At 41.4% G+C, this 18,361-nt stretch overlaps 1 protein-coding gene across 1 annotated transcript in view; it reads right to left on the minus strand.

Annotated features, from left to right (window-relative positions):
* Window positions 1-18,361, minus strand: part of RSU1 (Ras suppressor protein 1) — a 194,108-nt gene that overhangs the window by 128,920 nt on the left and 46,827 nt on the right. The window contains exons 4-7 of the mRNA XM_008567727.1: window positions 13,099-13,219; window positions 4,040-4,158; window positions 2,064-2,146; window positions 1,680-1,794 (exon numbers count right to left, since the gene is read on the minus strand). Coding sequence (XP_008565949.1) covers window positions 1,680-1,794; window positions 2,064-2,146; window positions 4,040-4,158; window positions 13,099-13,219 — 438 coding nt within the window. The remainder of the gene's footprint in view (window positions 1-1,679; window positions 1,795-2,063; window positions 2,147-4,039; window positions 4,159-13,098; window positions 13,220-18,361) is intronic.

Genomic DNA, 18,361 nt, shown 5'->3' on the forward strand with positions numbered 1-18,361 from the left:
GGAAAAAGACAAAAGACAAAAGACAAAAAAAAAAAAAAAAAAAAACCTTTCACAAAAAGCTTTTGTTGATCCTGCACCCTGCTCCTGACTACTTGTAACCCAATGAAGAGAAGGTGCTGAGTTACTTCTCAGCCCTTAAAATCGTAAAATAAATGTCTCTGGCCTTTTAACACCAACAAAGGCGTTAAAGGAAATGGAAAAAGTGAAGGTGAAACTTTACATTGGTTCCATGAAATCGCGTGACTGCTTTTCCTTTAGATTAGTGCTGATGGGGATGTTCTTTATCTGCATTTTCCACATATGGCTACTGAACATATGAAATGTGGCTGGTAGTGTCCGTACTGGATGGCACAGCTCTGGACAGAAGGCAAACTCTGCCTGCTCACAACCTATCTAACACCTTGCCCTCTGAGGTCCTCATTCATTAATTCATTCGGAAAATGTGCTTTGAGCACCTACCACATACATGGCACATGGTAGGCACTGAGGGAATAGCAGGAAACAAATATAAGAACACCCCTTCCTTTAAGGTGCTCAAATTCTTTTTTTTTTTTTTTTCGTGCCTGGCAACGGATCGCAACCCTCAGTGTCGCACCCGTACCGGACCGGGACTGGCAACGGGATCGCAACCCTTGGTGCTGCGCCCACACCTCGCTCAGCCAGTGAGTGGGAACCGGTCTGTATGTGGGATCCGAACCCTCAGCGGGAGCGCCGCCGCACTCCCAAGCGGTGCACTGTAGCAGTGCGCCACCGGGCCGGCCCCAAGGTGCTCAAATTCTAATTTGTAATAATGGGCCTCGTTAAAAGCACCAGACACATTGAGGAACTGCTTCTTCAAAGAACTGTGGGTTAAATGTCTCTATGTGTGTGTTTTGTTTTGTTTCTTAATTATGGTATTTTGGAGCAGAAAAGCAAATAATCACAGCTTGAGAAAACAATGCAGTTCAAAGGACTGAAGAAATTAGAGGCTACAGAGAGTCTGTGCAAGAAAAGATAAGTGAACTCCTGAACTTTTTACAGAAGGGCAGCATAACCTCAGTTACAGAATCACTGGTTTGGAGGTTATTTCTGAGGGGGGCCATAAGCTCACCTAGTGCCACAGGAGTGACCAGGCAGAGAACTGAGATTCAGCTGCCAGGAGCAGGATGGAGGAATCCCCTGCAAGAATACATTGAACAATCTCCATTGGAGATGGAATCAAGTGAGAACCAAATGTGTGACTGGAAAAGGTATTTTCAAGTAGTTGTAACAAATACTTTAACTATTTGGCAAAAGTTTTTAAGGGCAAAAAGAATAAGAGTAATGCTTTGATAAAAGTTAGTATTAATAACCCAACCAAGATTCAGAAAGCTTACCCCACTAGTAAATGAGAAGCCATAGATAAGACGACTACCACTGGCCCCATGCTCTTTCCACTACACCAGGCAGGGAGCTGAGCTGGGTCATATTTCACCAGCAATTTCTAAGACGCTGGACACTACAGCTGAAGAACACACTATCAGGCCAACAAACTCAACAGCCAAACTCTGGTCAATGACAGATGGTCTTAAAGGATCAGAACTGGGTGCCTGCATGGAGAGTATTTGCCAAGAAGAGGAGAGAGGTTGTTCAGAATCAATACATTTGGATTATTAATATCGATTAAGCCCAGAACTGAGATCACTCATCAGCAGCCTTACCTAGTTCTGGGGGCAGAACAGTCAGGCGGTTTCCCTGAATGTGGAGTTCCTTAAGCTGCGTAAGCTCCCCGATTTCCTTAGGCAGTGAGATCAGGTCGTTATCTCTAAGGCTGAGCTAAATAAAAAAAACAAGCAGTTGTCAAAACAATTTCATATAAAGAGGTGCTCAAAAGAAACTCTCGCCTTTTCCACGCTCTCTCTTCTTCTAAGACTCGATCCTTTCTATTTATTTACAAGTGTCTGTGGATAAACAAGAAACAGTATCAGGAGTAGTGGTTTATTCCTGCAAAACAAACCTTACTCCTGCTCAAATTGACTTGATTCTACTCCTACAAGGGCTGCAGAAGTGAATTGATTTTCTAGGAATTTAGATAAATTACTTACTATCTGCAACTTTGTGAGCTTCCCAATATCTGGCGGCAGGATTTCAAAATCGTTGTCACTTAGATAGAGTGCACGCAGGGTGGCTGCAAATTAAACAGCAATATATAAACAGGGTGGCATGGAACCCAACCATTTGAGGTCTGATCAATACGAGGGAGTCAGCTTTGATTAATAACCGTGGCTTGGTGAAAAGCCTGTGACATACCTAGAGCTCACAATAATAACAAGCAGGTCAAACTGAGATTTACTGGCTTATTGTGTGGCTGGTGTGTCCAGGAAACATCTATATCCAAGAGGACTGACACAATTAACAACCATGGGCACTAGCAGTTTACAGCACAGAGTTTCAACAAATTTCCAGAAAAGATATGTATTTTTCTCTATGACTTCCAATTCACATTTATTACTCCATTTGCATCTAAGGTAAAACAGAGAAAACCACTGTGCCACGTATATCAATACCTTGAGCAAAAGCACTCTTTCATGTAAATAGAACTATGTCAACATAAAACTTTTCTTATGTAAATAGAACTATGTTGAAAATATATAAATGAAAGGCTTTCTTGTGATGGAGGCCCTATCACAGTTCATCGTTTCTATTATTTATTTATTTATTTATTTTCCTTTTTGTCTTTTTTACTGGCCGGTAACGGGATTGCAACCCTCGGTGTCGCGCCCATACCGGGGACCGGCAACGGGATCACAACCCTCAGTGTTGCGCCCGCGCCGCGCTCAGCCAATGAGCAGGAACCAGTCACCACATGGGATCCGAACCCTCGGCGGGAGTGCCGCCGCGCTCCCAAGCGGCGCACTCTCCAGTGCGCCACCGGGCCGGCCCGTTCATCGTTTCTATAATCAGACTAATTATTATTACTTATTTTTATAGCTTCAATGGCTAAAATAAATTAAAACAATGGAGCTAAAATAGCGACATGGAATCAACAGAGCAAACCCTAAGTTAAGCAGAATATCATTCCTCAGAAATTTGATTACACAATGATAACATAATCCTGAACTGCTAAAGGCTAAAATCTGAAAGCATTTTTTCATCTTTTACCAAAAAGGTGGTGTATAATTAGATGTATATTTTGTTTAATTTGTTTACAGGTATTTAATTATATTCTAATGTTTTAAAAATTGATAGTACTGTATGCTAATATATGTAACAAAAACAATTTTCTTCCTGACCAAAGAAAATATTTTATAGCTGGCTTCATGTGCTTGGGAAAGCCTGAGAGAGACAGTGTATATAAGGCAAAAAATGAAACTTTAGACAGTAGCTCAGAAAATTCAGAATTCCTGGATGCCACTATTTGGAAAAGTAGAAACTCAATTAAGGGAAACAACCCTTTCCTAAATACTTCATGAGTTCCCAGAAAATCTGTTTTTCCTCATTTTTAGGAGCATTTGCAGCAAGAAATTAGTTTGCATATGAAAGGATAAAGTGTTCACTTGTCGCTAACAATTTCTTAATGTTTAACTATGTGCTAGACAACAGATACGTCAATAAAAGTACTTTTTAAAAGGCTTACAACAAGAATCTGGCTGGAAATTTTAAAAATTCTGTTAGTGGTTTATTAATGGATATTTTTATAAATAATTGATTAGAATATCTTGGGCAAATATCCTACAAAGAATTAATAGCAACATGGGAGGACACATTTTTTTTTGGCATGCTCTTTGAAAGAAAGTTGAGTTTCTTAGCTAAATGTGAGACTCGATCTCATTTAGGTACATAATCTCTCCCAGAAAGTTAATATGACATTACTAAGTCCACTTCAGCCCTATGGTGTCACATAACCATATATCAAATATACATACTGCTGAGCCATGAAGGAATATTCAACAGGAATCTGTGAAGAAAAAATATATACATCCAATAATTTCTCTTGAAGTTTGGGCCCTGGCAAATAAATTTCACTCTTAGAATGCAAAGTACCATGGCAAGGAGATTTATAGAATTAAAAGTTTCTTACTAAGGTAGAAGAAGTTTCCAGGAAGAGAATTTTCACTCAAGTTGTTGTACGTCAAGTCCAGGACCTCAAGAGCTGGGAGAGAGCCAAATCCTCGAGGCAAAGTGTTTAGCCTGTTCATGCTGTTGTTGGGGGGGAAAATCCAAGTCACCACACACAGAACACATGTTTAAACACAATACTGAGATCATCTCTGTTTCACAGGCTGAAATTGAAGAGTGCCATGATTCTACAGTCACTTGATGCTATTTTATTTTTTAAATGTTTATTTTAAAATAAAATTAAAATTAAAATACTGACAAGTAGAAATTGTATATAGTTACGGCATATAATATGATGTTTTGATTCATGTATAATACATTGTGGAATGGCCAAATCCAGCTACTTAACACATGCATTACCTCACATACTTCTTGTGTGTGTGTGTGTGTATGTGTGTATGTGGTGAGAACACCGAAAATCTACTCAGCAATTTTCAAATATACCATATATTGTTAATAACTACAGTCACAATAATGTACAATAGATCACTTAAATGTACTCTTCCTGTCTAACTAAAATTTTGTGTCCTTTGACCAAAATCTCCCTCCCAACCCCCCCACTCCCAGTAACCACCATTTTACTCTGTTCCTGTGAGTCTGACTTTTTTACACTTTTTTACATAAAAGTGACAGCATATGATATATGTCTTACTCAGCCTAAAATTTTTAATCAGAGAACCTGTATGTTCATGAAACATCTGAAAATTTCTCCGTTGTCCTTTTCTCCAATGGTGAAGTTCAATCTTTGTTTTACAAAGAAACTTAAACCAACACAAAACATCCGTCCTAGGGAAAAACTTCCTTATAAATGTAGCAATAATACCTAAAAACTGTAGACTTTGGCTCTACTTTATTTCATTTATTCCTTTTAACAGGAGGGGGAAAAAATCACTGTTTGTTCTACAGCTGCTAACGTTCCAAATTATTCCCAATTAGAATGGTGGTTGTCAGAGGCCAGGGGGAGGAGAACTGTTTAATAAGTACAGAGTTTCGGGTGTGTAAGATGAGAAGAAACTTCTGGAAATTGGTTGTACAATAGTATGAACATACTCAACACCACTGAATTTATACTACAAAACAGTTAAGATGGTAAATTTTATGTTATGTATATTTTACCACAATTGAAAATAAAATATATGTCTATATCTATATTTTTATATCTTTAAGGGAATATCTAAGGTAATTTTTTTTTATTACTATCTTTTATTCTTTTCTACAAGACCCCTGTTTTTCTTAATGCCATTCCCTTTGAGCATACTTAAAAGCCAATTTAAGAAAAAACTTAAATATGTTGACAGGTATTGAAAGGTGGGAAGGGACTATGACACTAAAAAATCATTCTGGTCATTGATCCTTCTCATAATAGATACAGTCCCATCCCTCCTTACCAACCAAGCCTCACGAGAAATAGCCGAAAGGAGAGGTTGAAACCAAAAGGGAAAAGAGGATTCCACCTCTCAGGTAGAAAAAGTCCCAGGTAGACTTTACATGCAGCAAAATAACCTCCACGACTATTTACTGTAATGATAACAACAACACGTATTTCACACATTCACAATTTGTGAAGCACATTTATGTCAAGTATTTCATTCAGTTCACCAAAACTTCCTTAGAACACAGGCAAGATCAGACTTATAAATATTCCTGTGTTGAGATGAAGAAACAAGCTAAGAGAGGTAAAGTACCCAGGACTTCACCTGATAGATGAGGGCAACAGGTGTCTGAGAGCACCTCATATCTCACGGAGGCCAAGGTCACTCCTGACCCTGGGACTCCAATGCAAGGATTCTAAGTTGACAGAAAAATCAGAGGTAGTAAGAAAGGTAGAGAAGCATCCATTAGGTGCTTCTATCTTTAAATACTACTTTAAGTTACCCATTTTTGAAGACTGCTCATTACTTAAAGTTTTTCTGTGCAAACACAGAAACACAGCTTTGCAATATCAGGTACAGTAAATCCATTTAGACTTCCGCAGAGGGAAGACGCATCTCATCTAATGGGAGCTCTCATCCAACCTCCAGCCTAGAGCAAGCCTCGAGACCCTCCAGCCTCTGGTTACAAGAATCTACTAAACTGCAGGTACATTTTTCCTTTTAGCAATAAACCTACAACCAGTGTAGGAACAAAACGAACAACGGGAACACAGCAGAGTTCCCACGTGCTGCTGACAGTGGTAAGTAACAGTAGTAGCCCCACTAACCTAGCAGGCAGAAAGGAAGCCCTTACTTAAATGCTTCCAAAAGTCCAGAAGCAGTGCTAGGAACAGCCCCAGCTACAAAGAATGCAAGGAACTGTGGAGACTGCAGTCTGTCTCTCTGGACACCAGTACACATGCATAGAGACCTGGTGACATATCTCACTGCAGAATTAAAGGTGGGATGTGCTGGCTCCCCCCACAGTGGGCTCAAGGTTTCCATGAGAGCTTATAGTAGGGGTAGTGAACGAATAGAGCGTTAAAGTCTGAGACGACTAGGTGAGAAGTCCAGCTCCAGCACTTGCTGGGTCATCTTGGCAAAGTTGCTCAGCGTCTGTGAGATCCAATTTCTTCAACCGTTGTTTTAGTCCGTTTTGTGTTGCTATAACAGAATTACTTGAGACTGAGTAATTTATAAAGGATAGAGGTTTATTTGCTTGTGATTCTGGGACAGCTGCATCTGGTATGGGCCTCAGGCTGCGTCTACTCATGGCAGAAAATGGCAGGCAGCCAGCAGGTACAAGCAGATCACATGGCGAGAGAGGAAGCAAGAGAGACAGAGGAGGTGCCAGGGTCTTTTAAACAATAAGCTCACGCGCAGGAACTAATAGAGCAAGAACTCACTCATTTATCCCTCCTCCCCCAGGGAGAGCATTAATCCATTCATGAGGGATCCGCCCCCATGACTCAATCAGTTTCCAACACTGCCACATTGGAGATCAAACTTCCACATGAGTTTTGGAGGGGACAACACACCCAAACTCCATCATCCCACCCCCGGCCCCCCAAAACTCATGTTCCTCTCACATACAAAACCACCCCCGGCCCCCCAAAACTCATGTTCCTCTCACATACAAAACACAATCATCCTTTCCCAAAAGTCCCAAAAGTCTTAGTATGCTTCAGCACCAACTTAAAAATCCAAAGTCTCATCTGAGACCAAAAGCAAAGTCCTTCCAGCTGTGAACCTGAAAAACAAAACCAAATTCATCTACTGTCAAGATACAATGGTGGAACAGACATTGGGTACACATTCCCATTCCAAAAGGGAGGAACAGGCCAGAAGAAAGGAAAAACAGACCCCAAACAAGTCCAAAACCCAGCAGGGCAGACATTATGTCTTAAAGCTCCAAAAATAATGTTCTTTGACTCCAAGTTGTACATCCTGGGCACAAGTGGGCATCTGGGCCCCCAAAGCATCAGGCAGCCTTGTTCCCACAAGGCTGCCAGGCACAGCCCAGTGGGCCATGTTGGTGCCTGTGGCTTTTCCAGGCCTGCGTTGCATGTTACCAGTGGCCCCGAAGTTCTGGGGTTCTGGCAGCAGCCCTGCTGCATTGGCTGTACTAGACATTTCCCTGGTGGTGGCTCTCTGTGTGGGCTCTGACCCCACTTTCCCGCTCGGCACTGCTCTAGTAGATATCCTCTGCAGTGGCTCTGCCCCTGCAGCATGTCTGTGCCTGCACCCCCAGGCTTTTCCATACATCCTCTGGAATCTGGGTGGAGGCTGCCACATCTCCACTGCTCTCAAATCCTGCCGGCCTGCAGACTTAACACAAAGTGGATGCCACCAAAGTTTCGGGCCTCTACTCTCCCGGGCTGCTGCATGAACCACACTTGGGGCCACTCCAACCAGAGCAGCTGGGATGCAGGGAACAGGATCCTGAGGGCAGCTGTGCCCCAGGTCTGTCCTCCAGGATAACTCAGTCCTTCTAGTCCTCAGGGTCTGTGATGGGTGGGGCACCCTTCCAGGCTTCTCAAATGCCTGCAGGGCTTTCCTCTCATTGTCTCTGCTATTAGCAGCTGGCTACCTCACCACCAAGATGATGTCTTTAGCAACCAGTTTATCTGCTTCACCCTTGCATTGTTCTCCAGCTCTCAGCTTCTTTACCACATGGCCAGGCTGCAAATTTTCCGAATCTTTATGCTCTGCTTCCCTTTTAAATTCTGGCTTTATATTATGTCTTTGCTGCCATAACTCAGAGTAGGCTGTTAGAAGCCACCATGCAGTGTCCTTAAGGCTTTGCTGCTTAGAAATTTCTTCTGTCAGATACTCTGGTTCACAACTCTTAAGTCCCACCTTCCACAAAGTCCAAGGGCATGGACACAATGCAGCCAAATTCCTTGCTATGGTGTACCAAGGGTTATCTTCTGTCCAATTCCCGATAAGTTCCTCATTCCTATCTGAGAACTCATAATCCGCATGGCCTTTACTGTCCACATTTCTATCAGCATTCTGCTCACCACCACATAAGTCTCTAAGACATTCCAAGCTTTCCCTTATCTTTCTATCTTCTTCTAAGTCCTCCAAACTCCTCCAACCTTTGCCCATTACCCAGTTCCAAAGCTGCATCCAGATTTTCAGGTATTTGTATAGCAACACCTCACTCCTGGTACCAATTTTCTGTTTTAGTCTACTTTGTGTAGCTATAACAGAATTACCTGAGACTCAGTAATTTATAAAGAATAGAGGTTTTATTTGCTTACAATTCTGGGACAGCTGCATCTGGCATGGGCCTCAGGCTGCTTCTACTCATAGCGGAAAGTGGCAGCAGCCGGCAGGTGCAAGCAGATCACATGGCAAGAGGAAGCAAGAGAGAGAAAGAGGGGAGGTGCCAGGGTCCTTTAAAAAATCAGCTCTTGTAGGAACTAACAGAGCGAGTACTCACTCATTACTCCCCTCTCCCCCAGGGAGAGCATTAATCCATTCATGAGGAATCTGCCCCCATGACTCAATTAGTTTCCAACACTGCCACAATGGGGATCAAATTTCCACATGAGTTTTGGAGGGGACAAAACATCCAAACTCCATCAACCGTAAAATGAGGCTAACACCACCTTCACAGCAGCAGGATCGCCGGAAGGATGAGAGAGAAAACACGAAGCATCTAACATGATCCACGGCTCACAGGTGGGTTCTCAGGAAATGAGAGCTATATCTATAGCTATTTTTCAAGAGGTTTGAGAAAAATTTTAGATCAACACCAAACAGGCAAGCTTACCTTACAAGAAACCCATTTCAGATGGAACTATTTATACCATACCAGCTAAACCTCAGATCACTTCAGGTGTCTAAAGATAAAGTTGACTAGGGCTCAACTATGCCAAATGGTATAAATTCTTTTGTTTGCACATGAAGGTTTTTCAAGTGCATATTGTAAATGGACAAATGACTGCCTATGATGGAGAAATTTAGAAAACCAGATAGTCTATGGCAACTTAACATCTTTTTTTCCTTCTCTTCTTCAAAAGCCATAGGAAGGCCTGTAGTAATGCCTCATGTTTAGAGCAATCTGTTCTATGGAGATCCTTTTGGGCACCTCCTGCTTCAATATAACTTTCTTGTCTAAAGGCAATAATTTTTTCTCATCTCTACGGTGACCTACTCGCACACTTAGCAAAAATAAATAAATAAATAAATAAATAAATAAATAAATAATCCAAATCCATAAACACAACACTGTGCTTAGTGAAAACTTCTAAGTGTTCACGAGATGTAGCTCTGGCAACAAACTAGGTGGAAAGTTATTTTAGAACAGCGGAGCATGGTGCTCCCACAGTGAAGTTATCCTAGAAGTAACTACCTATGGAACCCACATGGCTTTACAATTTGGAGAGAAAATAATGCTATGAAATGAACCACATTTAAAGAATTAAGAACATGTCTAAACTTTCTTTTTTTTTTTTTTTCCTTTTTGTCTTTTTTTACTGACCGGTAACAGGATCGCAACCCGCGGTGTTGCGCCCGTACCAGGGACCTGCAACAGGATCGCAACCCTCGGTGTTGCGCCTGCACCGCGCTCAGCCAGTGAGCGGGAACCGGTCTCCACGTGGGATCCAAACCCTCGGCGGGAGCGCCGCCGCGCTCCCAAGCGGCACACTTCTCCAGTGCGCCACCGGGCTGGCCTGTAAACTTTCTTTTATTTATTCAGGTGGCCTAAAATTCTTTCAGGTCTTGCGAGTACCTACCAGAATAAACAGCAAATACTATATAAAACTTTAAAAGCAAATTCTGGTTGAGAGTGCCTTGTGGGTCATACATATGTGTGGCCTGTCTGCTCTGCCTTATTGTCTCCTGTGCATATATTTTTACTCTGGCTGCTTGTTCTAAGCAGTCTTCTCTATAAGTTGCCTTAAACTTGCCTTATTGTGCATGTCTAATTCTTTATGCCATTTGAGGACAGAAGCATCCTTTATTATATAGAACCCACCTTAATTCCTTTCCCAAAGAACTAAGAATTTTGTTCAAACTTTGACAACTCTATGTAGCTATGTAATTAAATACAGAAAGTTTTACACAATCAATAAAGCACCAACAGCCAGAAATGCAAACAACACCAAAAAGAACAAGGAGACAACTAAGATGCACTCAATGAAAAAGAAAAGCATCCAACTATGTCCTAAGGTCCCTCAAACCCAACTGAACAAAATCTGAGCTCAATATCTTCTTTCCAAACCTGTCTCCATCTGTATTTCTATTCCAGCTGCCCAACACAGAAATCCAAGTATCATACCACCCATCAGTCACTGTCTTGTCAATTTTGCCTCCTACGCATTTTTCATACAAAATCCCACCCCTGCCTCCACTGTCACTGCCCTAGTTCACCTGGAACACACAGCTGGTGTCCTTACTAGTTTCCTGGCCTCCAATCTACCTCCCTCCAACCCGTTCTTCATACTGATCTTTCATATGAAAATCTGACCTCATCTCATACCCACTACTCTGCTGTGCAAATTCCTCAATGGTCAGTAGAATAAAATTGAAGCCCCTTTATTTAGTACACAGAGCCCTTCATTAGCACTTCTGACTCCCTGCCATTACAGACATTTATTTATTTAGAGTCGGTTTGCCCAACTGTAATGTGAGCACCTTAAGGGTTGCATGGCCAGTACCTAGAACAGTGCCTGGTCCATAGTTGGGAACTCAATAAATACCCATTAAATGAACTGCAGGGAATCGTGCATATGATTCCCTGTCTACCTCTGCCACTTACCTTACCGCTCCTTGCTTCACACTTTACACTCAGCAATACCAATAAACTTGCAATTCCTAGAACATGCAGTGCCCTGAGCTTTTAAATATATCATCCTCTCACTTTGTCTTCCTTCTACGTGTAAGTCTGAGAAATCCATTCTCATGCATCAAGTGTCAGCTTCAGTGCTACCCACTGGCTGTGAGAACCCTCCCAAAAACCTCACCTGTAGACTAGCATGCTCCTAGTCTTTTTGCTCCCACTTGCCTTATCTGGCCCCAACACATCAGTGACCCTCACTAGACTGTCGCTGCTCATTTACAGCAGGTCCTGCTCCCCATCCTTAAGGCCAAGGATAGTGATTTCACCTTTGATCCAAATACCAGCAAGTTTCCTGACCCAATGTAAGCACTTAATGTAGTCATGAAATAAATGAAAAAAATAAGATGATGATGATAATAGCTAACGCTGTGTACTACTTATCATGTACCAAGCACTGTTCTAGTGGTGGATATAAATATGTTTATCTCGTTCAATAAAGCAACAAATTAACAGCAAGGACACACATATGTATCTAGTTTTAGCTTCTTTCTTACATACAAATTAAACATCGGGTCCTAATAATCTTTAAAATCAAGAAATGCAGAATTTTTTTTTTAAAGTAAGTATACAATCTCCAAATTGGTAGGGGGGAAAAAAAACACCTCATCTAAAGTGATTTCTCCCTCCTTAAAGTCTACTTCCCCTCATCCTTTAGGAAGAATATTCATGGATCTTATAAAGAACGGTCTGTCAGCCAGAGTGAACTTCAAAATAAGAGTGCCGCATTCTCCCCATGGAAAGAATGAACTAAAAATCATTCCATGAAGGAGATACTTTTTTTCATGACTGCTTCCTAATTGTTAAATACCTGGTCAGCTTTTATTGCCACTCCATGTAAATCAATAACTTAAATAGAGCATTTAGTGACTACAATTAATGAATATATTACTTAGCACAGAAAATGAAACATGAGTAGGCAGTTCCATCAAACGCCTGTGACAATGAAGAAGGAGTTCAGAAGCCAAAGCTCCTGTTGGCATCTATGGGGTCTGATGGAGAATGCACAGACCCAGAACAATGGGGTGCTCTCCCAGCTCAGCCAGTAACCTCCTGGGGGATCAGCAGCAAGACATTTAACCCCTGGGTAAGGGGGTGGCTTTCTCTCTGAAAGGAAAACTCTAAAACCTACCCTCCCTCCCTGATATTGAAAGAGACAAATGCTGGTGTGAGGACTCTGAACACTATAAAGCAATATACAAATACAAGGTATTATTATCATTTACTGCTACTTGGATCTGCAGCCTCAGCTGAATCAAACCTCTGCATAAAGAAAGACACAGGATTATAACCTTTCAGCTATGTCAAAGAATTGCAAGAATTAATGAAGCAGCATTAGGGAACACATCCTCCCCTCAATGGATGGAAGGTCCTTTGTGAACAATTTCTACTTGATATAGAGAGAAAAAGCAACCATATTACTACTTGTCTGAACAGCTTATGCTACGCAAACATGTCCCTTCTTGGTCAACATAACCGAAATAAAATTTAACTGCAAACAAAATACAGTAAAAAAAACTCCCTTATTGGGCCAACAATTAGCTTCTCAATTAGTTCTCAAATAGATATGCACGAATGTAGGCTGTTGAAAGGATATATTAAAACAATAAAACTTCCTTTAAAACCTAACACATAAAAAGAAATGAGAAGCCCACTTCTCCTATGCTATAATATAATCAGCTTGTCTCCCTGGCCCACAGAGACCCCCCTTCACCCTCTTCCTCTCCTCCATTTCCTTTCCTTTCCCCCAATACTCACCCGAGGTTCAGGTGTTTGAGTTTTTGAAGGCTGCTGATCTGCGTGGGCAGCTCCTCAATCTGGTTATTAAAAAAGTTGAGCACTTCCAAATTCTTCAGTTCTGCTATGTTTGCTGGCACAGCTATGGAAATAAAAATGCTGCCTGTGAATCCAGGAACCTCACACCTAGCAAGGAATGCCAGCAATATATTTTGTTTTTCTGTCAAATGAAAGAAAGATCTAACTCCAAGATGACCACTGAATTCACATATAGGTCTCATTTATTTTTAGTAGATTTCTTAGAGGTAGTAACTGACCATGGAGTAGAGGCAGAAATGTTTCTTCTTGAAGGATTAGATAAGTGCTTATCACAGTTTATATCAGACGGAGCATGAGGAGGAAAGCGAGAAGTAAAAAAGGGTAAAAGAGAATTTCTGTACCATAAATAGCCTATAAGTGAATATTACAAAGCATATATACTTATAATCATCATATAATGTCTAATAACTGCAATTGTTTTCTTCCTTTTAATTTCCTTGCATCTCCACCAGAAGACAGCAAATCCCCAATCCCTTCCTGAGTGACTGGACATTCAAACTATTTAAATAATCCAATATCTGAAGAGCTGTCCTCTGAACATTGCACTAAATCACAACAATTCTAGCTTAAAGTTATATAACAAAATATTCAACCTACCTAGTTTCTGGTCTTGGCCTCTGTAGTAACACACCTTGATCAACACACATGCATGAACGGCGCGCACACACACAGTTACATCAGATTAGCAACAGATCAATACATTGTTATTACATACAGATACAAAAAGCCTAGTCAGTAGCATGCTATGAATACCAGTATGCAGATCAAAGGCAAAAATAAAGCACTGAGGACCTGAAAAGTTCCTCCTTCCCTACAGTATATACCTGCAAACACAAATTTAAAAGCCAAAGGCATCTGTACTTCCAAAGTACAAACTCTCAACCGGTAACAGAAAGACTTTAATTCATCCATATCAGTTGCTATCCAATCTTTCCACAAACATTTGTATGGGCCATGAGCCTGTCCACGGTTCATGTAAACTCTTATACCAAGACTTTCCAGGCAACTAAAAACATTGACACAGCACAAGAAAGTGTCACATCTCATGTCACTATGGTTTATTTCCTATCCCACAAGTTCCCTCCAGTGGATGCTGGAAAACCAACCCACCTGCCTGCCAAGCCTAAACTCACAACCAGCAGCACCTGTGCTTAGGACCACTACAAGGTGTATGTAAAATTCCAAATATCTAAAACAGTTAAGGAGATAGCTATTTCAAGAACTCCAGTTAATAACTCGCAGGGGAACAAAAGTAAAGAGGACAAGCACACTGTTCATTATAGTTTTGAGTCATCATTTTCAGCTTTATGTAATGTCTATGGTATCACTGACCTGATTTCTTTTAGAGGGAAGGCTTGGTAAAAGGTAAGGGACATGCTCTCATTGGAAGAAGGGACTGTACAGAATATGATTCATCCTGGACTAAGACACATGGGTAGGGGGCAGTGGTCTCGTGATGGTGCTTTGGATAAACTTCTAATGTGGCTGGAGGCAAAAGGACAGATTTTTATGGGCTAATCTAGACAGCTTGGAATTATCTCCAGAAACTACATCTTGGATATCAACATGAATGCACATGAACCCTACCTGTACAATGTGGCTGCAAAAGCACATTTTTAGGTGCATAGTCAACGGAAAGCACCTTCTGAGCCACCAGGTGTCATTTTCCCTGTCCCTTCCGAAAAGCATAGTGTGTGAAGTGTGGCTGCTCAAAGACCTCACCCTGTCCACCCTCTGGCTACCATTAAGCCTTCTTTCACTGCATTCACCTGATTAGTTTGAAGAGCAATGAGGAAAGTTAGTGAAACCAGGAGAAAATGATGATCTCAATTTAGCCACAAACCAAGAATAATGCAGCCAGAATTACTGCCGCCTTCCCAAAGTTACTCTGCCAATGCAATTAAATGCTGGTCTAAAGGTAGTGCCTTTTTGACAGGATGAGAGATTATTTCACTCTCCTTGCTAAATCAGTCCAATTTAAAACCACAAATTATGCTAAATGTGATTTAGGGCTTTGTTTTCTGGACACAAACAATAACCCTATATTCAATTTACAAAACCTCTCCCAGCCTTTTGGTGTGCATGTGAATTTTTTGTTTAAGTCTCCATTCAAGCTAAGGGGGAAAAAAATTACACAGCTAATATTCTCCCAAAGCTACAGAATTTTTTTCCCCCAGTCATAGTAAAACTCAAAAGAAATTAACATTCAGACCCATCTGGGTGGGATATTATTCACTCTTTCAACTAATATTTAGAAAATGCTTATTATGTGCATAGTGCCATACTTTTCACACCTAGCATTTCAATACTTTGTGGCTAAAGTAAGAGAGGCATGCTATCTAAACAAACTTAGTTACAAAAAAAATGGTATCAGAGTCAATAAATTTAATCAGGTCTAGTGCTTGGAAAACAAACTAATCCCAACAAAACTGTCCAGAAAAAAATAACCAGTTAACAATATGTATTGTGCAATGACTAAATCATACACATACATGGCATGAACAACTTTAGCTATCATAAACAGGTAGCTGCAATATTTCACCAGTCAAAATGTTCTGTTAGAATTTCCCAGATATCTGCATGATGCATTAGCAAAAAGCATTTTAAAATATAACTAAGCAGTGAGCATCAGTATCTTTCTTATGCTCTTGAAATGTCCCTTTCTCATCAGTCTGTCCAGCTCCTGACCTGTGACCCTAGCTGCACTCACCTGGCCTAGAGACAACAGAAGCTGAACACACAAAAGAAACAGAAAAGCAGTGTGCTGTGTGACCACAGGTGCCCTGGCCGGGACACCACAGGCCTTGACTTAGCTCTACACTCACTGTGTGTGCCCTTATTCAACTCACAACCTCTCTGGGCCTCTGTTTACTCAAGTGCAAAATGAGAAAAGGTTGGATTATGACCATTTCTAAGTTCTCTTCTACCTTGTTTTAACATTCTCTGATTCTAAGAAGAGATGGATTATAAAAACCAATGATATGGATTTAAATAATTCAACAAATGGGGCCCTCAATTAGGAAGCTCAGTCATGTAGAACTTTGCTTCTGACAAGGAATTTAGTATTGTTTTCTGCTTTCATTTGGAGACTTTGGTTGCTAGAGTTGGGAGAACAGTCCCTAACCACTCTCAGGTGTTCCCTGGCTCCTAAACATCCCATTCTGTTCTAGCCACAGAGTCACATGACTGCTTGGCATACTCTCGGCCCAGAGCTTTCTGCTGGTGTTTTGGAAAAGGTAACAAAGATGTAGTCCTGTCACCCCAGAAACTATGTCTGGAGACTGTCCTCAAAGTATCTCGACCCTCTTTTCCTTCAAGTCCTCCTAAACTGAAGAAGCTGCATGTTATTCTAGAGATTTGTCTATCTGATGTGCCAGCTCAGACTCAGCAATTCAGCACTCTTCTCAAGCACAGTTTCTGGAAGGTTCCACAAGAATCCCAAAGTGCCCAAAGGGCTCATTAACATCTCTTTTATAAGCTCTGCCAGGCAGGAAGCACCTTTATCCAGCAGGACACACTAGATGCAGCAGAGCTCCAACTACAAGAGACAGTGGACCCAGCTCTACTCCTGAACAACAACTTTATTCCTTCTAAAGGGACATGCATCTATCATCATTAGTTGCATTTACAACAAGCACAAGCCAGCAGGCACTGTACAGACCAAGCACATTGACAAAATCAACATTACACTCAACAACAGGCTTCTTTCTCCCCACTAACCAGCAATCAGCAAATCATCCCCACCTTCAAAAGAAGATCAAAATAAAACACTGTGACAGCAATTGGAGCTTCACTCTAGGAGTACTTTGTTCTACAATATAAAACTAACAATTCCACAACCAACAACTTACAGCATTTGGGGAGTTTATCCACACAGCAGTAAACAAATGGCAAGTATGCTCTAGAGCTGGGCTGTCCTGTGGGCGGCCACTATTACTCATAACTATTTAAATGTAAATTGAGATGAATCAAAATTAAATAAAATTAATAATTCCATTGTTTGCTCATGCCAGTTACACTTCAAGAGCTTGACAGCAACATGTGGCCAGTGGCTCCCATAGTGTACGGCACAGATACAGAACATTTCTATCATTGTAGAAAGTTCTGTTGGACAGTTGCTCTACAGCAATGGGTCTCAAACCATAGATCACATCAGGACTACTAGAGGGTTCATTAATAACAGATTTGGGGGCATCCCCCAGAATTTCTGATCCAGTAGGTTTGGGATGAGGCCTGAGAATCTGCATTTCCCACAAATTCCCAGGGGATGCTGATGCTGCTGGTCTGGGAACCATATTTTGGTTCAGAAAACTTAATTCATTAGTGACATCAAGATCATTACTCTAGCATGTATGTCCCTTATTCCATGCAATGATATGAGTATAATAATCAAGCATCCAAATTAAGACTCCTATTGAACCTAGGGATTAACAAAAAGCAAAAAATCCAAGACATTCCAGGTGGCTAATACACTCAACCTGGGTGCTACAATCAAACTATTTCTAACCAACTTCTGCTTCCCCACACTGATTTTTATAGTGAAATCAGTATTGAGCAGGATGGACAAATATTCAAGGGAAGAAAAGCTCTGAACTCCCTAGTCCATCAATCAAATTAAGTCACTCAGCAGCAAAGTTCTCATGTCCAAGTGTGACCGCACACAAAGAGATGTCACTTGCTATACTTCCAGCCTCTGAAACCTTGAGGCCTAACTGTAGATGTTGGTAGTAATGACAGCACAGACAGACTAGCTTGGGTGCAGCCAAACTGGGGGCTTTTTGAGCAAAAGCATCTTGTAGCCCCGGAGGCAAAGAAACAAAACTGTGAAGAGCGACAGGATCTGGGAGCAGCAGGCACCACGCAAAGCATAAGGACAGGAGCTCTGTCTGGTGCAGCCTACAGAGGGTCGGGGGCCACACAATGGTCTTTACAGCCATCTGGTTAGCACCCACAGTGGATCATCTTCAGCTACAGAAGGGCAATGATAGACCGTGCACCATGTTAACACCCATGGCTGCCGGGCACCGGAAGCTGCTCAGAACACGGGCAGGGTTCCCCATCAGCACAGGCATGAAATCCAGAGGTGACCTCTACCCACCACCACCACCAAATTTCTGGGGAGTTAGAGCTGCACTCTGCCCAACTACTTTTTTTTTTTTTTTTTTTTTTTTTTTTTTTTTTTTTT

This window comes from Galeopterus variegatus, unplaced genomic scaffold, assembly GCF_000696425.1.
Source record: "Galeopterus variegatus unplaced genomic scaffold, G_variegatus-3.0.2 Scaffold339, whole genome shotgun sequence".
Taxonomy (NCBI): domain Eukaryota; kingdom Metazoa; phylum Chordata; class Mammalia; order Dermoptera; family Cynocephalidae; genus Galeopterus; species Galeopterus variegatus.